The sequence below is a fragment of the Dreissena polymorpha genome, chromosome 3 (assembly GCF_020536995.1).
Source record: "Dreissena polymorpha isolate Duluth1 chromosome 3, UMN_Dpol_1.0, whole genome shotgun sequence".
NCBI classification, from domain to species: Eukaryota; Metazoa; Mollusca; class Bivalvia; order Myida; family Dreissenidae; genus Dreissena; species Dreissena polymorpha.
The window spans coordinates 59,939,226-59,959,020 of record NC_068357.1 but is presented as its reverse complement, the minus strand read 5'-3'; the positions used below and the strand labels follow the sequence as shown (position 1 = coordinate 59,959,020).

The window sequence follows — 19,795 nt, the reverse complement described above, 5'->3', positions numbered from 1 at the left end:
TCAAAGAATCTTTAACATATCCGTCCTTAGTGGAAACACTTTTCCATCTACCATGTCTTTGCCAAAGTCTATCCACGGTCTTATTATTGGCACTTATAGATGCTCCACCAGCACGAAAAAGAATGAAGTCCATATTTAAAAGAAACATAACCCAATAGACTTAACTTCTTCTTAAAACTATCATTTATAGAAGAATAACTAATATGCTTATTATTAGAAATCAATTTGAAACAGTGTTTAACATTACACAAATAAACTGGTCTAAACGCATAATCAGTACATGAACATGCAATATCTGCAACAAACAAATACTTTTCAAACAATTTCACAGGACATAAGTCTGTATTAGTTTGTGCAATCAGAATAGTATTACCTTCTCTTAAAATGTCCGTTTTTGACTTTTCAACTTTAATTTCACAATGCGTATATAAAAACACAACATCTGATCTTTTAACAGACAAAATTTCACTTATCCTGAAAAAACCAGCATAAGATAAGAAAAAGATTGTTACGTCTCTTAAATCCCCCAAAGAACAATCGCTCTCAGAAACAAAAGTGTGATGAAATTTCTTTAATATATCTGATGTAATAAGCTCTTTCTTAACTACCGGCTTTGCAATTCTCCGAATGCACCCAGAAAGACACAATTTAAGCCACTGATCAAAACAAGGGTTAATTTCCATGGAAATAGTATGAGCCCAATTTATAGAATAAAAAATCATATCAAGTTTTGATTTACTAATTTGGCACTCCTTTATACATTCTGTTAAATACAAAGCTACAGTTACTGGGTCGGCTGGTAAACTTTTCAAATTATGAATTTTACACCACAAACAAAACTTTTCAAAATTCAACATGTATTGATGGACGGTTGATTTTTCTTTGCCTCCAAAAAAGAAGACCCTTTTACTTCTGAGAACATGTCCTGTGGGTGAACCGAGACTTTTTTTGCACATGTCGGCAACCTGTATCCATCTGTCCGATTTAAAAATGCCTGTAGTTATAAATTATCAGATACTTTATAACAAAACAAAAATACAAAAACAAATAAACTTAAACGTCACAATGCAACCTAACAACCATAACTTTACTTGTAAATTGTTCCGAACCAAATATTGATTCAGTATTTCTACCCTGCACATAAACATCTTTGGGATTATCAAAAATTAAAATATCCTTAATACCACACAATAAATGAGTATCTTTACCAAAAATCATTGGAAAAATGGACTAGAAGGCCAGTATGGCGCAACCAATGTACCACGTCCTCTGCATTCATTTAAATAATTTAATACTTTTGGAATAAGATAAACTGGAGGAACTAACCAATTATTGTTGTTAAACCAATTTACCGAAAAAAAGCATCGACACCTTCCGTTGTCGGAGTCCAAAATAAAGAATTATACCTAGGTAATACGTGATTGTAAGAATAAGCGAATCTATCTACGTCATGAGGTCCATACAATGAATCAATATAACAGAAGAACTGTTTAGAAATACCGAAATCATCATAATCTATCAACCTACTAAGACTATCTGCAACTGTGTTTTCAGTCCTGCTTAACCAAACAATTTTCAAAGAAATTGCATTAGCAGCACATAAAGAATATATATATAAAGCCATATTATGAAGCATTTGCAGTGTACTACCCTTTTCAATTACACTAACACAGTTCTTGCTATCAGTGTTCCATAAAACACATTTACCCTTTAATTTTGGTTAAAAACTTAACAAACAAAATTGTATAGCTTTAAGTTCTCTGAACGTAGAACTTTGCCCACGCTCATCATCAGACCACATCCTGTGTGAAATAGAATTATGTTGAATTATTGCTGCACCCGCTCTATCGGAAGCGTCTGAGAAAAAAAACACTTCCGGAATATAATCTGTGAATAATGGTTTCTCAAAAGGAGCAGACAACACATTATGTCAAAATTCCAAATCATCTTTACACTCGGACGCACTTAAATATGAATCCCAACTTAGCCTGCTTTATATCAATCTGTAAAATACTTTAGTTTTCAATAAACAAACATTTCCTAAAACAGGAGACATCGATATTATTTTACCCGCCAAGCAAGCAAGATTTCTAGCTGTTATGTAGTCAAGCGAAGACTGAACTTTATTTAAACACTCTAAAGTATTGTGAATACGCCGCTCCGGTATTCGAATCACTCTACATTTTAAATCCCAGACAAAACCTACCCATTCTTAACACTGTACAGGGATAAAAATAGATTTTTCCATATTAAAAACGGTGGTGGTACTCTTCGTCCTCGACCGATAACGTTTCCGGAAGCCCCGACGTTGACCGCACAACCGGAAGCGAAGTGTCCGACATTGCCACACTTGTAACACACGACTTCTCCCAGCTGGTCGAAACGCCGCCCCATGAAAATGCCTCTACCGCTGCCGCGACCTGCTTGACTATAGGATGTTGAGTTTCGAAAAGCATTATAATTAACAGTGGAATTTAACATTGCTTTCTTTCGCTTATCAGCTTTTGCAACCGCTCTTTCCTCTGCCTTACGAATTTTTCTATCATCATCCGAATCAGATGCATAATCAATCATCTCATACTCATTGACAGTGTTCCAACCTGCAGATGAACTGTCGGCAATTCTAATTATTTTATTACGATGCTGAATTTTATCTTTCAGTTCCTTCATTAAATCAACCGCCTTGGACACATCTCTTAAAGAAAGAGCCTTCTCACACATGTTTGCAATGTCAAACAGTTCATTATTGAAATCAAATTGCTTTTTGTTACCAATGTTATTGAAAGAAACAGAACTATCAAGTCTAACTTTTTTCTCGAATGTTCTGCAACCAATTCTGCTTCTAATTGAAAATCCTTTCGAAGGTCCGAAAATTTTCTGTCCAACAGGCTCTGAATTTCTGTCATTATTGATAAACTGCCCTCCGCCCTTTCGTTTTCTTGTTCCATAACGTTTGCCTGTCAAATACACTCGCGAATGGCGACTCAATAGATGTGCAAATCATATATACCCCAAAACGAAAAACTCGTGCGCTTTCGCGCTTAAACATGCACACAAAACCCGTGCATTATTCGCGCTAAACCATTACCATAATCTCTCTTCTAAATAACACGTATTAAACCATACTATACCGTATTTATCAAATCGAGAATAATTTCATATAAGAATTGTGTTGTTGTTGTCTCCTTGTGTTGTTGTTGTCTCCTCGAATGTAGGGTTACACTGAATATTTGCAGTTACAAATTCTCCAAGGGGAAATGTTTTCCTCTTACAAAATGATAAAATATTCACTCCTTGGGCAATATTTACTTGCTTAAAACATTGTAAAGTACAAAGTAGCTAGGTGAATAGCAGGACCCAGTGGTGCGTTTGTTATTTTATTTTTAAAGGGGCCCTTAAACGTTTAGGTAAATTGTAAAATTTACTGCTGATGGTTACTTTTTTTTTCTTTTTTAAATTTGATTCTTGATTTTGTACTGGCGCATTTTACATTTATCATTATAGAGCATTTAATGACAAGTTTTAAAACATGTCAAAATCTGTGCCCGTTTAAGTGGTAAATATGTATTTATAATTTAATATATAGGAAATATTAAATGACTGCTTTGTTCCCAGCCGTTGTATCGCACGAGTTGATACAATTTTATACAATCAGTGAGTGCAATAGAAACCACCAGAACACCACATCCATGAAATATTATTGTTACATTTTATTATACAACTCAACAAAGTTGGAAGTAACGAACGCTGTGAAGGATATATCAATTCTGAAACATAAACAAAGCATTATATTGAAATACGCTTTATTGATAGGTTAATATGGAAATGGGTTTCTTACAGTGAGCTATGCAATTCTGGTTTTCTGTATTTGATGAGGAAAAAACACCAGTATTTCAGGCTAATTATCTTATAGGTTTTTATAAAGAATAACAGATAACTTTCTTATTCTTTAGAGATATATAAGGTACGGATTAGAAAAAAACAACACAAGGCTGGTGAAGCCTCTTATTCGTGATGAGCCAGACATTTGACGGAACAATAATGTAGTACATGTATTCTGTTTTCTGTGCTTCATACCTATACACCCTAATTTTCAAAGAAATAATAAACTATAATATACTATATATATATATATGCTACCACTCTTTGGTGGGAATGAATATCTATAACTGTTTTGATATGCTCCTAAAGATGTTGTGAGCACTTAAACTTAAAATATTAGTAGAATAAGTTGTTCGCTTTTTGTGGCTTACATGTTATACATCGTTGGTATCATATTGTTTTAATGAATGTGATTCATTTCGTCAGAAAATTTAGACTGTATCTTTGACTTCAAGTACAATTTCGCTAATTTAACTGTTATAAACGCCTTATAACCAAATATAAAATACTCAGGTAATATCAGGCAACTTTGTGTAAAATCCATATCACGGTAGAGCTGAGGTATGGATAAATCAGAGGTATGATTAACCCATTTATGCCAAGTGGACTCTACCATCCTTCTAAATTGGATCAATTTATTTCAAAAATTAGGGATGTCTAGTATATTTATTTCTATATTTAGAATATTTCTGACAGAAATTCTTTTAAGCAAACTGTGCAGAACCTGATGAGACGCTGCATCAATGCATCTGGGTCTACGCTGTTTGCCAAGGCCTTTTTTCTAGACGCTAGGCATAAATGGGTTAACAAGGTATGTTGTAAAGTTTACACTTGAGAAATTTCATATCTGATATATTTGATGCAAGTGAAAATGCAAGCAGGATAGCAGTTGTATCAACACAGCACACAGAAAAAATAAGATCTTGTGTTGCCACAAATAGTATGAAGAGCTTTATAGACACATGATATAGAACAGCACATTAACTACAATAAATACGCTATTAACAGGGCGCTGCCATCCCAGTAACCAGTGTGTGGTTCTTGCCTACTGTCATTAACTATTCATCCAATGACTTCGGTCTTTTTCATAAATAACACAAGGGACAAAATTGTCACAAAACCAGGTTTAAAATTTGAAAAAAAAAGTCTGATAAAGGGAGACAACTCAAAATGTGCATTGTTACTGATTGTCCCTAGTTAACCCCTTGTGTAAAATTATATTATTTTTAGTCGTGGCGAACTTGATTTTAATTTGAAAAACAGTCTGATAAAGGGAGACAATTCAAAATGTGCATTGTAACTGATTGTACCTAGTTACCCCCATTGTGTCAAATTCAATTTGTTTTTAGTCATGGCGACCTTGATGATATCGATGTAATTCTTTCGCATGACACACCGTCCAACGATTGTGAACAAATGTAAAGAGTATTTTAAAATCTCACAATGAATGACATACGGTAGTTATGGCCCAGACAATATCATTTATGGCTATTTTTGACCTTTGAATTCAAAGTGTGACCGTGACCTATGCAATATCGACAAAATTCTTTCTCGCAACACACCGTCCAATGATGGTGAACAAATGTGCCTAATGATTTTAAAATCTCACATTGAACGACATAGTTATGGCCCGGACAAGCTCGTTCCGACCGCCCGTGCGCCGATATTCGCCAATCTAATAACCAGTTTTATCATTGAGAAAATCTGGTTAACTAGTGAAAAAAATATGCCACCTGTGCTATGATCAAACCCGTACCAACGGAACACTAGCATATTTCTCTAGAATCCGAGCTTAAGAGGGTGGCTCTATCTTACGGCACAGAACAAATATATACTGCTGAAATCCCAGCATTTCAAATATACATGTATAACCCTTCATCATGACCTTTTTAACTTATCAGGGATGTGATTTAAGAACCACCTACAGGTAAGTGGAGGAAAATGCTCTAACCACCTTACAGGATTTAGTTAAACAATTCTTCATTTTATATAGATCCAGCAAATTTAATATAAACTATTTGTAAATAAGTTTGACATTGAAAGGTTAGAAATCAGCTGTAAGGAAAACAAGAGCACCGCATAACAGTTGCCAACGCTCGGCTGCAGGTGCAGTTTTGAATAAATGAAAGCTTATCAGATAATTTTTTAGAGGTCAGTGACCTTGACCTTTGACCCCAAATGGGTATGGCGTGTAGAACTCAAGGTGCATCTACATATGAAAATTCGAAGTTGTAGGTAGAAGCACTTCGATTTTAGAGACTTTAAAACTTGAATCTAGAAAAAAAAGGTCTACTATTAAATTTAACTTTACAAGGGATTACAAATTCGTCAAAATACGTATCTTAGTGGTCAAGGGTTATCTTGTAATTTACAAGAATTGCCTTAATTGAATCTCGCTTGGTATAAACAACCTCTATGTTTCATTATGAAGTTTTAACATGTTATTGATGACATAAGCACCTATCATCGCCTTCATATTTGCAAACCCTGAAGAGCTATTCTTGGGTCCAAGTCTTTTTTTTAATTTGTCTAAGAATGAGTTGACAAATATGGACGCTAGCTGTCTGGGTGGACCTTGTATACACTTCCCGATTACCCGATTGCAGATGAAATCCAAGACCTTCCTGTCAGTTACATGATGTAGGCATCGTTTCAGCTAAATGGAAAATCAAGAAACAAATTTAGAAGCAATGAGCAAGAACAAGCGCACACATTTTTGTATCTTTAATATTATTTTATTTTGTATTTGTCGCTTACCAGTAATATATTACATTTAAAATGTTATCATTTAAAATGGGACACAATGATCAATGTAAATTTACACTGAAACATTTTCTTCAAATCACACAATCAAACCCTAATCTAATTACTAAAACCACACTGCAGATACAAATTCAAATTCGGATAAATGCACTTCATATTTAAAACTATTTAAAGATTACAAATTATGGTGTATTTCTTATTGTTTAAAACAAATATACACGACCAAATATTTACAATGTCTTGATTTGAGATCTTCGTTTTTTAGACTGTTGTTGAAAGTCAACAGACTTAAGCATAGCCATATGGAGTAATGGACTCGCTTATTACTGAATAGGCTACACAGCACTTATACTTGATACACACAAATAAGAATACTTGGTTTGGTTGTTTTTGCCGATTATGAAACAAGTCAAAATGTTGAATGTGTGCATTTTGCATTCAAACCAATTAAACATCAAACAGTAACCAAGATACTGAATGAAGCAAGTACATGGATAACAAAATATTTAAATGTATTTTTTTCATGGTATTTTCTTTTGATGAAGAAAAACAAGTACATAGTATTATCAATGACATACTTCGAAGCAACTTGTTTGGTTGCATAATTGAAAAACAATTAAATCCAAATTAATTTATCTTAAAGAGAACAAACAAATATGATAAAATATTTGATGATATAAAATGATTTATGCTTGAAAATTGAAAGCTATGAACACATTATTCAGCTACTGTATTTTTATACAGAGCTTAATTAAATCACAATTTGAAAAGATAAACAAAGGTAATTTTTACAAAGCTAAATAAATCACAATTTCAGAAGGTAATATAATATAAGGCACTTCCATCATACAGTATGACAAGATATAAAGCACTCCGATCTTACAGTGTGTCAAGATATAGTTTTGCTTACAAACAGCGAGATATGTCTGAACACATTTCATTTGAACACATAGTATCTGAACACATTTCATTTGAACACATAGTATCTGAACACATTTCATTTGAACACATAGTGGTATGCATGTAAGTGCATATGTATATAAACATGCGCACTTATATATGTATAACTTAGCCAGTCGAATAACTATAATCAACATTGTATTGTCTTCTTTACATGCAAGTGGTATGAAATTAATGGGAAGGCATACATAAAGCCCTATTTAACAGGAATAAAAGGCTTTTCAGTTCATTTAACAGCTCTTCTTGGGCCATATTCCTGTCTTAAAAATTGTTCCCCCCACCCCCAAATTTAGTCCTAACTTCCATATTGACGGGATCTTTCAGAGGTTTTAAAAAGTTTCAAAACAGGACACAGGAGCATATATTAAGCATTTTACTGATCTGTTTTTGTGCACATGTTTTATCTGTGGTTATATATATAATTATTTAAATTTTCAATCAATCTTAAAGGTCAATTTACGTTATAGTTTTTTGTCCTCTTTCATATGCATGGGTCATGTTCCGAGTGTTAAAAAAAAATGCAATATATAATAAATTTTTACTGAAATTAAGTAAAAATCAGAACAGAAGATGAGGTTAATACCACTTCTTTTGTGCAAAATGAAATTCCTGGATGTTTTTTCCAACTTAAAAGTGCCCCCCACCCCCCAAACACACATATTTCTCGACAACTAATTAGGATTAAAGCTTCAAAAATTTGGCCCAATAAGCGCACATTTGTGACAGTGTCAATATTCAGATGTTATCCTTAACACTTATAGTGCTTTTCTAAAATAACTTTGTATGCTATTTTTATTAAATGTTCTCTAGATACAAAAATAAGAAAATTTAAAAAACTAGTACTAGTATTATCAGATATTATCTGTTACGGTCAAGTTACTGCTGATGAGAATTATAGTTAAAAGGCCCAGTATTCTAGTATTACAATAAACTTGAATTATGTAGAGATTGTTTGTAAGAGAGTTAACATACAAAAAAATTACATACATCAAACAAGTAGTAAGAATTTGGTGATGATCAATCTTAATGTTTCTATACACTCATAGCTTGAGATACCCCATGGACTAAATATAGTACACTACTATTAGTTCCAAGCCTATGGTACGAATGCATTCTATTAGCAACATCACCTTTTAAAAATACTTTAATGTATTTTTTTATATTTAAGGAATAGTGTTTAATGAAATTGACCTTATTTTCCTTCCTGAGAATTTGTACCATCTCTTCATGCATTTATTTATTTTCGTGTCAACTAACTTGAATAAAATCCCACTTAAAAAAACATGCATGAAAACATGCCTTGTGTTTAAATAGTAGACAGAGGCGACTAGTTGCAGTAAGAGTAAGTAACGACAAAGTCTACACAACAAGTAGAATGTAGTAATATATGTTAGCTATAATACAACTACAAATATTGATAAATTATGTAACAATTATAAACAAAAATGACAGTTCTATGTCATAACTATTTCATTGACAAATATTGCACCCAGATCTGTGAGGTTACTAATAAATTTTCAAGGCATAAGATTACTCAAAAATTTTATTATTAACTGAGAAAGTTAGTTTTTTAAATTAAGTATTTGGCTTTCATACATCTTCCTTTTCCACAGCTTTAAAAAAACAGGGACTACAATTAAAAAACTTAAATTATTACCAAAGTTTAAAAGAGGACATTAAAACACATAAACACATGACCAAATTAAAGTACAAATGACAATTATAAAATAAAAATAACATCAAATTAGCTTGGAATATTTAAAACACAACAGTGGTTTCACCAAACTGTGCATATGCATTAAATTATATATAAATTATATTAAATAAAAAATAAAAAACATCATGAAATTGATTCAAAGAAAATGTACATCTCACTAATTACAAACACATCTGAATGTCTGCATTACAAATAAAGGCACTCTCGGATTTTGAACACAAAAAAATCACCACGCGACATTGCATAATTTAATTGAATAAATACACACCGGTCTCCTACGAAACCAACAACAGCAACATATCTCAAAACAAAGTCTCGAGTTCAAACAGCATATAATAGTTATATTAAAAAATCAAGTGTTTGTTTTAAAAATACGAACAACTCAAAACCCTTGAACACATTTGAACTTGGCAATTGCCCTGAATTTGCATAAATAACAAAGCATAATCGTGCAAATGAATCCTATCATAAAATTAACAGCATGCATATTTCTTGACCCGTTTCAGTTCTTAACAACTTTACAGTTTTATAAAGCAGGGTCTGTATTCACCAACCCATTCTTAAACTTAACCCATTTATGCCAAGCGTCTAGAAAAAAGGCCTTGACAAACTGCATAGACACAGATGAGGCGCCGCATGATGCGCCGTCTCATCAGGATCTGCGCTGTTTGCTTAAAGGAATTTCTGTAAGAAATATTCTAAATATAGAAATAAATATACTAGAAATCCCTAATTTTGGAAATAAATTGATCCAATTTATAAGGATGGGAGAGTCAACTAGACATAAATGGGTTAAGAATAAAGAACAGTCTAAGACTCAATGAAAATACCTCATACATGTAGTTTGCATATATACAGGTGAAAATGCTGCTTAAAGCATAAAGATATTGTTTTTTTAACAAAGATCTATAATTTAAGGTGTTAACTGCCATGGTATACTAGTCTTAAAAGTAGTTAAATAAAAGTAAATTACCGTTTTAAGATAATTTTTCATTTTTAGACTGGAGTCTAAGAAATGGTTGGTAAAAACGCACCTGATTTCAATTGCACCAATCACAACATTGCCGTTTGAAGGCTTTGAGACCTTTTGTGGCACCCGTCACTACTCAAGCACAAAACTCCCCCCTCTATTTTCACACATGAAAACAGAATAATACGCAGGAAGCAATTAGTTACAGCCAAACAAGTCACCAGCTGTCAGCAGTGATATCCATTGCAGATACTTGCATAATAACATTGCCCGTTATCCCCCACTAGTCAAGGAAAATAATTTTTCCCCACTCGCCAACTGCAATACTGCACTGCCTGAAGTATGGAGCTACACCTGCACAAATCATCAGCTGTCTGCAGTGAGGTCAGGCGTGCCCGGGGACAGTGGTACATAGCCCTTCTTGTCACTGGGCGGGGTCAGCTGGGTGATCACCTGGGCCTGCAGGTCAGGCGGACTTCCTTGGTCAGCAAACTGAACCTCGTCCCTCCTGCACTGTGCCTTCTCCTGGAATGTACAACAGACATAAGACTATGTTCAAGTTCTCTGTGTCTTGACTTACTGAAACTTTATCCGAATACAGGTTATCTTTTGGATTGGCTAAAGGTATTTATATTTATACAATTGACTGCAGATTTTTTGCTAATAAAGTTAGGTTTATTAAATTAGCAACAAATGTTTAAGTACCAGTAACTGGAGGTCCACCACATGTGTTTGTATAGTATGCGAGTCCTCAGACTGTATATTGGGGAAGAACTTCACGGCTATCTGACCCAGTTCTCTAACAGACAGTGCGTACGGCGTCATCCACTTCACGCATGGTAGAATATCCGCCCACTTATAACCTGTCAAGATATTTTCACATAAAAAAATTGTTCATATCAGCTGTTCTCTGAGCTTTGTGAAAAGGGGGTTTAATGCATGTGTGTAAAGTGTCGTTCCAGTTTAGCAATCTGCACAGGCTTATCAGGGACAACACTTTACGCATAAACTGGATTTTAGATCAGAAGAGACCATCTTGAAACAATAAATACAATAAAAGTGGAAAGTTTCATACCTGATTAGCCTGTACAGACTGCACAGGCTATTTTGGGACGAGACTTTACACACATGCATTAGACCCCTTATCCACAGAGCGTATCTTATATAGAAAATATAGCTCTTGTTTCCAAATTTTGTATCGATCAGCTTGTCAGTAACCTGTCTAGACAAACAACCATAACTTACTCACTTTTATTATGAGTCACACTATTCTTCAATAGTTCAGGGGTGTGATCGTGGTTAAGTCTGAGGGTAAGAAATTCTGTATACTGACAAGATTTTTATATGAAAACCTTTATAAAATCACATTTAAAATCAATGTGTGTTCCGATCCCTGTGAATGATGACTGCAATCTTTCTTTAAATCTCAATGACTTCAAATTTCAAATAAGGTCAACAATTTGACAGTGTTCTTCTAACGATAGTTTACAACGGGATCCATATTTCACGATTTTTTCACATGGAATATGACTTTAAGTTTAGCCTTACCAAGACAGTTGATCTTCCGTACCCATTCAGACAGTGGAATCGCTGAATATCCACTGTTGTTTCTTCCCTTTCCCATTTAAATGTGTTATTCAATAATTGTTCAATCTCCGAGATTTGTGAGATTCGTTCGTTCGTTCAATATAGTTCATTATCGCTTCACAAATGTGCCATTTGTAAACAAATCAGCAAAGAAATAAGAGCGTTTTAAAAGACCGAATTTAATTGGATGATTGGGAAACAACAGCCAATGACGTCACGGTTCCAAAATGCTTAGGAAGAAATGTCCAGTGTAATATGAGGATAGTTTTAGCTGGCCGCGGATTTTTTCGGGCCGCTTATGAAATACGCACGCGGAATTTGTTGACTCATTCCTTTCCGAATTTACGCGATTTGCAGAAATGACCCCGGACAAACCGATCCACAGAAATCACACGACTGAAAAGTTCATTGTGATTTAATAAGGTCTCACATTTTAAACTAAATGTAAACTAATTAAAGGCCATTTTAAGAAATACCATGTACATGATACCTATAAGGCGTTCGCTTATACAGAACTGGCAGAAACATACAGTGGTAACACACATTTGAAAATTGAAGTAATAAGGAAAATTTCACATTTCTGAACTACTCATCTTTTTAACACCATGTGCATGATTTGAACAAAGTTGGCAGAGGACCACCATACTTCATTATTTGCCAAATATTCCACCTCTGCGCCTTTTCGTTCCAGATCACTATTTTCAAGCCCCTTAACTATAATACAACTTACAAGTCTTCATAAATCACGTTACACATTGATTGTCGTCATTTTATACCCTAAACTTGATCAAACTGAGTAGAGTTCCATAAGACAATCAAGCATACCAAACATTGGAGCCCCTACTGTACACTTGTAGCTTCTGAGATTTGTGATTTTTCATTTTTTAAATTTAATTTGAGCTCTTCAGGTAGCAATTTAAGCAATGCCATCAGGAGAACATTAAACACGAAGATTGACAGACAACACAGTATCCTGAAAGACCCCATGAACACAATATGCTAACATGAGCTAAAAATAAGCACCTAATGTGATACTATATTGACTTCAAAAGCATGCATACTGACCTGAGACAGACAAAACCAATTCTTTAGAAGACATGTGGTAGAGGGCAGCTGCTGCCAACACACTGTATTGAAACTGCAAGCTTTCCACATCCAATACACACAGGTCCAACAACTGCAGTAAAAGGTTTTAATTTGTCAACCAGTACTTTTGGCTAAAAGTTAGGTATTTCATTATGTTTAAAGTCATTACCACAATCAATGATCTCTTATTAAAAAAAGTTACAAGTCTACTTCTAAATGCCCTCTTGGCTCATAATTGTGTGAACGTCATTGTCTTATTTTTGTTATTTAAATTATCTCTTAATTACCTTTCCACCACTAAATGCTTTTTTGGCTCATAATTTTGTGACTTTTGCATGATGTATTGTCATAATTTTGTTAACTTATAAATATATATTTAATCATCTCTAAATTACAAAGTAATTGCCAGCCAACGCGTAATGCTGTATTGCTAATGCTTTAACACTGTCCCACTCAGAAGCCAAGTTAAAATGGCTATGTGCAAACAGCATAAAACCAGAACAGCTTGCGAGTAACTCGCAGTCTGTTCAGGTTTTATGCTGTTTGCTGCTCATCGGTATCTTCAGTTTGAAATGACATCTTTAAACCTTGAATCTAGTAAGAGAGGTCTTTAGTTAAATTTAACTATCTAAGTGACTACTAGTCAGTCTACAAATGTGTCAAAATACGTATCTTAGCAGAAAAGTGTTCACATACCCTGGCAATCTGCACAAACACGTGGGAGGAATATTGCGGGAACACGAAGCCATGTTCCCCGCCGCGTATATGCTCCACATTGGACACCTGGAGGTAGATGTTGAGCCAGCTATTAGCTGTCACTGGAGAAAGGTCCCACTTGATTGCCTGTTTGGAAAAAATACATTTTTAATAGCATGTACAAGCATTCAATCAAGCCCAAATTCACCTCAAAATCAAAAGGGGTAATCTGCGAGTCATGTTCAATCTACCTATAAAGTTTCATAATCCTAGGAGTATGCGTTCTAGAGTTATTTTCCGAAAATCATTTTACTATTTCGGGTCATCTTGACCTTTGACCTTGTGACCTCAAAATCAATATATATATATATATATACACACACGTCAATACGTACTCATTCACATATACGTATTTGCACGTTATTAATATATATATATATAATATGTATATATTCGCGAGTAGACTAATCTCCAATCTGCAAACACTGGTTTTCGTGACACAAATTCACTAAGCACATTTCTTACCAAAATATCTGTTGCTTGTATCTAAAACGTAGTCTTTTTCGTTGACAAACACATTTCATTATTCCTATCAGACTAGGTGATGTCAATCGTTTATTTGATTGCTATTTGTCATTTCAATAATCTTAATTTTTGCTTCACAATGGCGCCATCTGCAAACGAATCAGCTAAGAAATACCAAACCCATTTTAGGACGATTTTAATTGGAAGATTGGGAAACGATAACCAATTATATCGCTCGTTTTAAAAATGCTTAGTCAGAATCTACCAGTGTAAAATGCGGAGAGATTTCGCAGGCCGCGGATATTCCGCCCGCCTATGTAATACATCCGAGGAATTGGTGGTAGCCCCTCTCCCCCACATTCTTTTAAACGAATCTCAGAAGTGACCCCCGGGAAATCCGCGGGATTCGCGGAAAAATCACATCCCTGATATATATATATACATATATACACGTCAATATTTACTCATTCAAATATACGTATTTGCAAATTATTAACACGCATACACCTTCATACACAGAGCTCCAGATAAGGGCCGTACAGCTGTAAATACGCCTTTTTCATGAGTATTTACGCATTTATTTTTATAAACTGGACGTACAATTACGACATTAATATCATTTTACGCATTTACGAAAAAAATCTGGCCGTACCAATATGTCTGCGTCAGCAAGGCGTGATTTGTTGGTCTCTATCCTAACGGCGCTTTTCGTTAATTTAAATTACCGAAAAGTTGTAGACTGGGTTGATATATTATTGTCTATTCTGTCGCGTGATTTCCTGTAACTTGTAAATCCGTCAAAAACGATATGACTGCGCGCAATTGAATGCCGGCTTAACCGAAAGCGGCTCAAAACAACACTTTGTTGTCATATAATGACTACATACGGTGTCTTCTCACCATCCATTAAATCTGTAAACCCAGAAAAAGACATTGTTGCCCCGATATTAAACGATTTGATTGCATGGGTGGCGTAAAACGTTAGAAAACAGGATGGGAAACAGTGAAGTGTTCATTTACTTAGCTTACTAGTTGGCCTGTGTTTTCTTGTCAAGAAAAATGAAGAAATAGTTTTAGTCCTGAGTTTTAATGTGTAGTTGTATTAGCATCATAATTCAGAATGGAAAACCTAATACAGTAACTGTTTAAGAAGCTACATATATTTGTTTTAATTGCTGCAAATGTTTCTGTAAAGTCAGTTATACACCCTTCAATATCCAAGAACACGGGTAGTACAGTACTACCTGTAATTTTGGATATGGTAGTACAGGTACTAATTGATTTTAAGCTTTACTCCTTTTCTTTCTGTCAGTGGCAGTATCGTTATTAATTTCACAAATCCTTATCTGGAGCTCTGCATACACATCAAATCTTAAACATGTTATGCAATATTTCACCGAAAAAAACACCACACAAAAAAACAATGAACAAATAGTATATGCTATGTGCTGTTGTGTTTAAAGTAGTTTCCCATCTAAGGCTAGTTTATAAAAAAGTAAGTAAAGGTAAACTTTTAGTTCGCTTGTACTTCATGTATGTAGATAGACACGCATCTGTGTGCGATTGAGTGGAGTTTATATTGATAAACAGGATATACTTGTGCGCATGTAGCGCATCTTTTTAAGGGCCAAATGCATGCTGCTGTTCTTCTTACAAAAAGCATCTATTTTTAGTTACTTATTTTGTTTGCTCAATAAACGTTTGGTGTTGCATGGACAATGCCTGGGGGGGGTCACCCCTCCCCCCCCCTAAATTATCTCATCGAATTTACATGAATTACGAAAACGACCTTTTTGTGCCCTGAAAAAAAACAGTATTCCGGCCAGAGCTCCAGATAAGGATTTAGTCTAAAGGGTATTTCACCCTCTGATATTATTGTCAATGCCTATTTTACTCCTTTGTTTCAGCCATAAAGGGTTAGGAACATTTAGGGGTATTTCCCATTTCCATAGAAAACGGAAAAAGTAAAAGGCGTGTTTAATCTAGAGATAGTATTATTATTTATATTATTAAATTTAAACAGAACATATTTAAAACGACGATATGAACAGACTTTCTTTAAAAATATTCCCGCAAGTTGCTTAAAACGTCCCTTTTTGATCCACAAACATGATTGGCCGCCATTTGTATTACAAGCTTATTTTAATTGACTTACTTTTGATTCAAAGGTTAACTGACACTAAAAACTTAACTGGATTATTGGTTAAACCGGTTACGCTCTTTAATCGATTTAAAATATGTACTAAGATTTGTAAAGCGTTTTGTTACGTATTTGGCTGATTTTTAATGCGTTTTTTTATTTTTTCAATGCGTAAATTCGCAGATACGCCTCTTATCTGGAGCTCTGATTCCGGCACAAACCGGAAAATATTTTAACCCTGTATGTGTTAATTTATAACTCATGTTTATTTATAATGGCATTATTTCTTAATCTACATTGGATAAGAGCATGATAACACGTAAATGGAATCAATGCAATACCTTAAGAATGATGAGTTCCTGGTCAAGTATTTCATCCTCTGAGCAGGCCCCATCTGTCACATAGGCAAACTCCATCAACTTCGGTGGGTAGATTTCCTGAAACAGATATACAACATAAAATATGCAATAAAGTTTGCAAACTGTTCTAACTTGACCAAGCATCAAAATTTAGACTAAGTTCAGACTGTCCCATATGAAACACGTGAAAATACAACACTGGGCGATTTTCTTTACTGACATTTTATAATGCATTATTCTACGAATCAGTGAAATAATCAGTGAAGTTAACAAATCGTTACTAATTGTTATAAAATCTTTAAGATAAGTTGCTGTTGAACGTCAAACATTTTCTAATGTCATTCATCAATTTTCACATGTTCAATATATAGAAATAGTGAATTTGTTTGTGCATCGAGTCCAATGATCTGGAGAAAAAACTCATAATTGTATATAAATCTTAATAATAATAATACACTTATATGGAAAAAAATCTGTTCAAAGTTTGATTTTGTTTACATTTCGCTTTGGGAATAGGTCTGTATAAAAGTCCCCATAAATATGGCTGGAAAAGGCCTGTCACATGTTAGGGGACCATGGCACAAAAGAAAACATAGCAACTGCTTTACTTTTTAGTTTTTACTGACAACAACCCACCTCCAGTTTTGCAGCTATAAAGAGGCAAGTAATTCCAATCAGTTGCAGTTGATGTTTTTGTATATTGCTTTGGGTGCATATGAAGCGATCTAGAAAATCAGACGCCAAGTAGAACGATTCTCGATGTAACCGATAGACCTCACACACCTGAAAAATATCATTTAAGGTCATCATAGATATAAACTTGTACATCATCTCTGGTATCTTTTAGGCAGCCCTAAACTTTTTTTATTATTATACATTTGTTAACCATTTAGATAAATAATTTCAGGTTATCTCAAAAGGTTGTAAAGAACCTACTTTACAAAATACCTATATCTTGTGCAACTCAATTTAGTATTTTAAACACAGTAACAGCCACATGAATGTGCTTAAAGCTGCTTTACAGTATTACAAACTAAACATTTCATCCCATGCACCACCTTATGGATTATGATAATCCAGATTAACCAGCATCCAAAAGATTAACAAATCTGTTCTAAAACTTTCAGCTAAGATAAAAGCACTGCCATACCTCAATCAACCAGTCTAGAAGTATTGCCCTCATCCTGGCATGTAGAGCTGGGTGTTTATTGAACATATCTTTGTTTCTAACATAGTTCTTTTCTTTCCGCAACATAGTGTGCCAAACTTGCTGAGAGTCTGCCCAATCCAGCTCTGGTAGCGGGCATTCTCTGAGTTCTACTGGGGTGGTGAAGTAATTTTGAAAACGGAACTGTTGGCCCAATTTGTGGTCGGAGAAATTGCATTGGATGGGGGAAGATTCTGGGCTTGGAACTATTGAGCAAGTTGTGATTGCGGTGGTCTCAGATATCGGTACCCACTGGTTCTACAAAGAAAAGTGTTTTTTACATGAAAACAGAATTTTTAATCGCATACACAACAATGGAATATATTTAAAACACATAATACTTATTGGAAACTCTCATAGTGATAAATGTACATTAAGCATCATTATTTAATATTTGTATCATTGATTGAGGTCAGCTTTTAATGCTTCCCAAGCCATTTCCACATCTGTTTAAGTCACTACCACCTATGTATGCATATGCAATCCCTTCTCAAAATTCATAATATGGTCTTTTAAGATTAAACAAACAGAAGTCCCAGTGTGTGACATTCTTGTTGATTTTCACATGTTTAAGCTACTTAATACTGATGAATAAAGCCAATGATTGGAATACAATGATTGTTTAATAGACTATGAAAACACCTTTCAACAGAAAATAGGTGTGACAATTTATATGTTGTAGACATGTCATGTCAATCAACTAAGTAAACATCAAATAGGCTTTAATATGTTTATTTATATGGTTTTGTGTTATTTTATTTTTATAAAGATATTAAGTGAAATTATGTTTAAATGGTACAATTAAAATAACATCACAATCATTTGAATTTTTTATATAAATGATTCAAAATTGGAGCTAGCACTATTTTTTAAACATGCATTAATAATGATGTGAAATGAAATGTAAAAATATAAACCTCTATTCTGAATGACTGTCTTCGTTTTGATACTTCCATACCTCCTTCGAGATCCTGAAACACGAAATTATAACTTCTAAGTAACAAAAATAAACAGTTCCCCACCCACCGAAATACAATGGACAAAGCCGGCAAAATGGCGCAAAAATACAAAGTTTGAACAATAAAAATATACCTCGTCTGCTTTCCGTTTTCGGTTCACTTTATTGCATATTGATAATTGATCTGTATTTTTGGATTTGGAACACATTCGAGAGCTGAAAATGGAAAAAGAATTGATATTTCATTCACTGTTCTATAGCCTCTCTTCGGGCGTTCTGCAAAATCAAAATGGCGGGACGCCAACGAAACGTCAAATAAAAGAAAAACGTTAACTCACCTTTTTCTAGACATCGTGGAACGTCGTCTACACATTCGATTTGTCCTAAAACAAAATGAATGATTTAATTCCAGTTTGAAACCAAAAATGACTGAAAAACCATGATTTTACATGGTTGACCGACTGCATGAGCTGTCTACGAACCCTTCGCTGTTCAACTTCAAAATAACAATGTGCTTGGTCGACGAAAAATATTTGCCTGCGGCAACAACAAACAAACAATAACTCCAGTAATAAACACCGATAACATCAAAACTTACATTTTATTCGCTGATTTTTACAATGTGGTCTGCGGGAGTAAAAAATGTCTCAAGTCAAAATATCAGTAGGCCTAAAAAGCAATCTGAGACTGAATATCCGCATTTAGCTCTACAGTTAACAAAAAGCGATAATCCTTTCGTATATACAATTAAGATATATAGCACATTTCTCACTTTTCACGATTTTTGAATGATCTGTGACATCTTCTAACTGTTCCTTCCGACACCCAAGCTGATCTTGGCGCAACTGATAAACCGCACAACGGTCTTTGTGGGGATCAGCTGTTAGAAGGGCCAGTCAGCGACACTCCCGCCAACCGCTCGGCTCAACGGACTTTTCCGAATGG

At 34.4% G+C, this 19,795-nt stretch overlaps 1 protein-coding gene across 1 annotated transcript; it reads right to left on the bottom strand.

Moving 5' to 3' along the window:
- Nucleotides 1–6,591: 6,591 nt before the first annotated feature.
- LOC127874372 (G1/S-specific cyclin-E-like) lies at nucleotides 6,592–19,756 on the bottom strand. Its single transcript, XM_052418643.1, has 11 exons — nucleotides 19,623–19,756; nucleotides 19,189–19,233; nucleotides 18,985–19,066; nucleotides 18,810–18,863; nucleotides 17,836–18,150; nucleotides 17,322–17,468; nucleotides 16,668–16,763; nucleotides 13,662–13,808; nucleotides 12,945–13,056; nucleotides 10,998–11,155; nucleotides 6,592–10,817 (listed from the first exon to the last, which is right to left on the bottom strand). Exons 2-11 carry the CDS (start codon nucleotides 19,221–19,223, stop codon nucleotides 10,659–10,661), a joined length of 1,305 nt encoding a protein of 434 aa, XP_052274603.1. The 5' UTR covers nucleotides 19,224–19,233; nucleotides 19,623–19,756; the 3' UTR covers nucleotides 6,592–10,658.
- Between the last annotated feature and the right edge of the window lie 39 nt (nucleotides 19,757–19,795).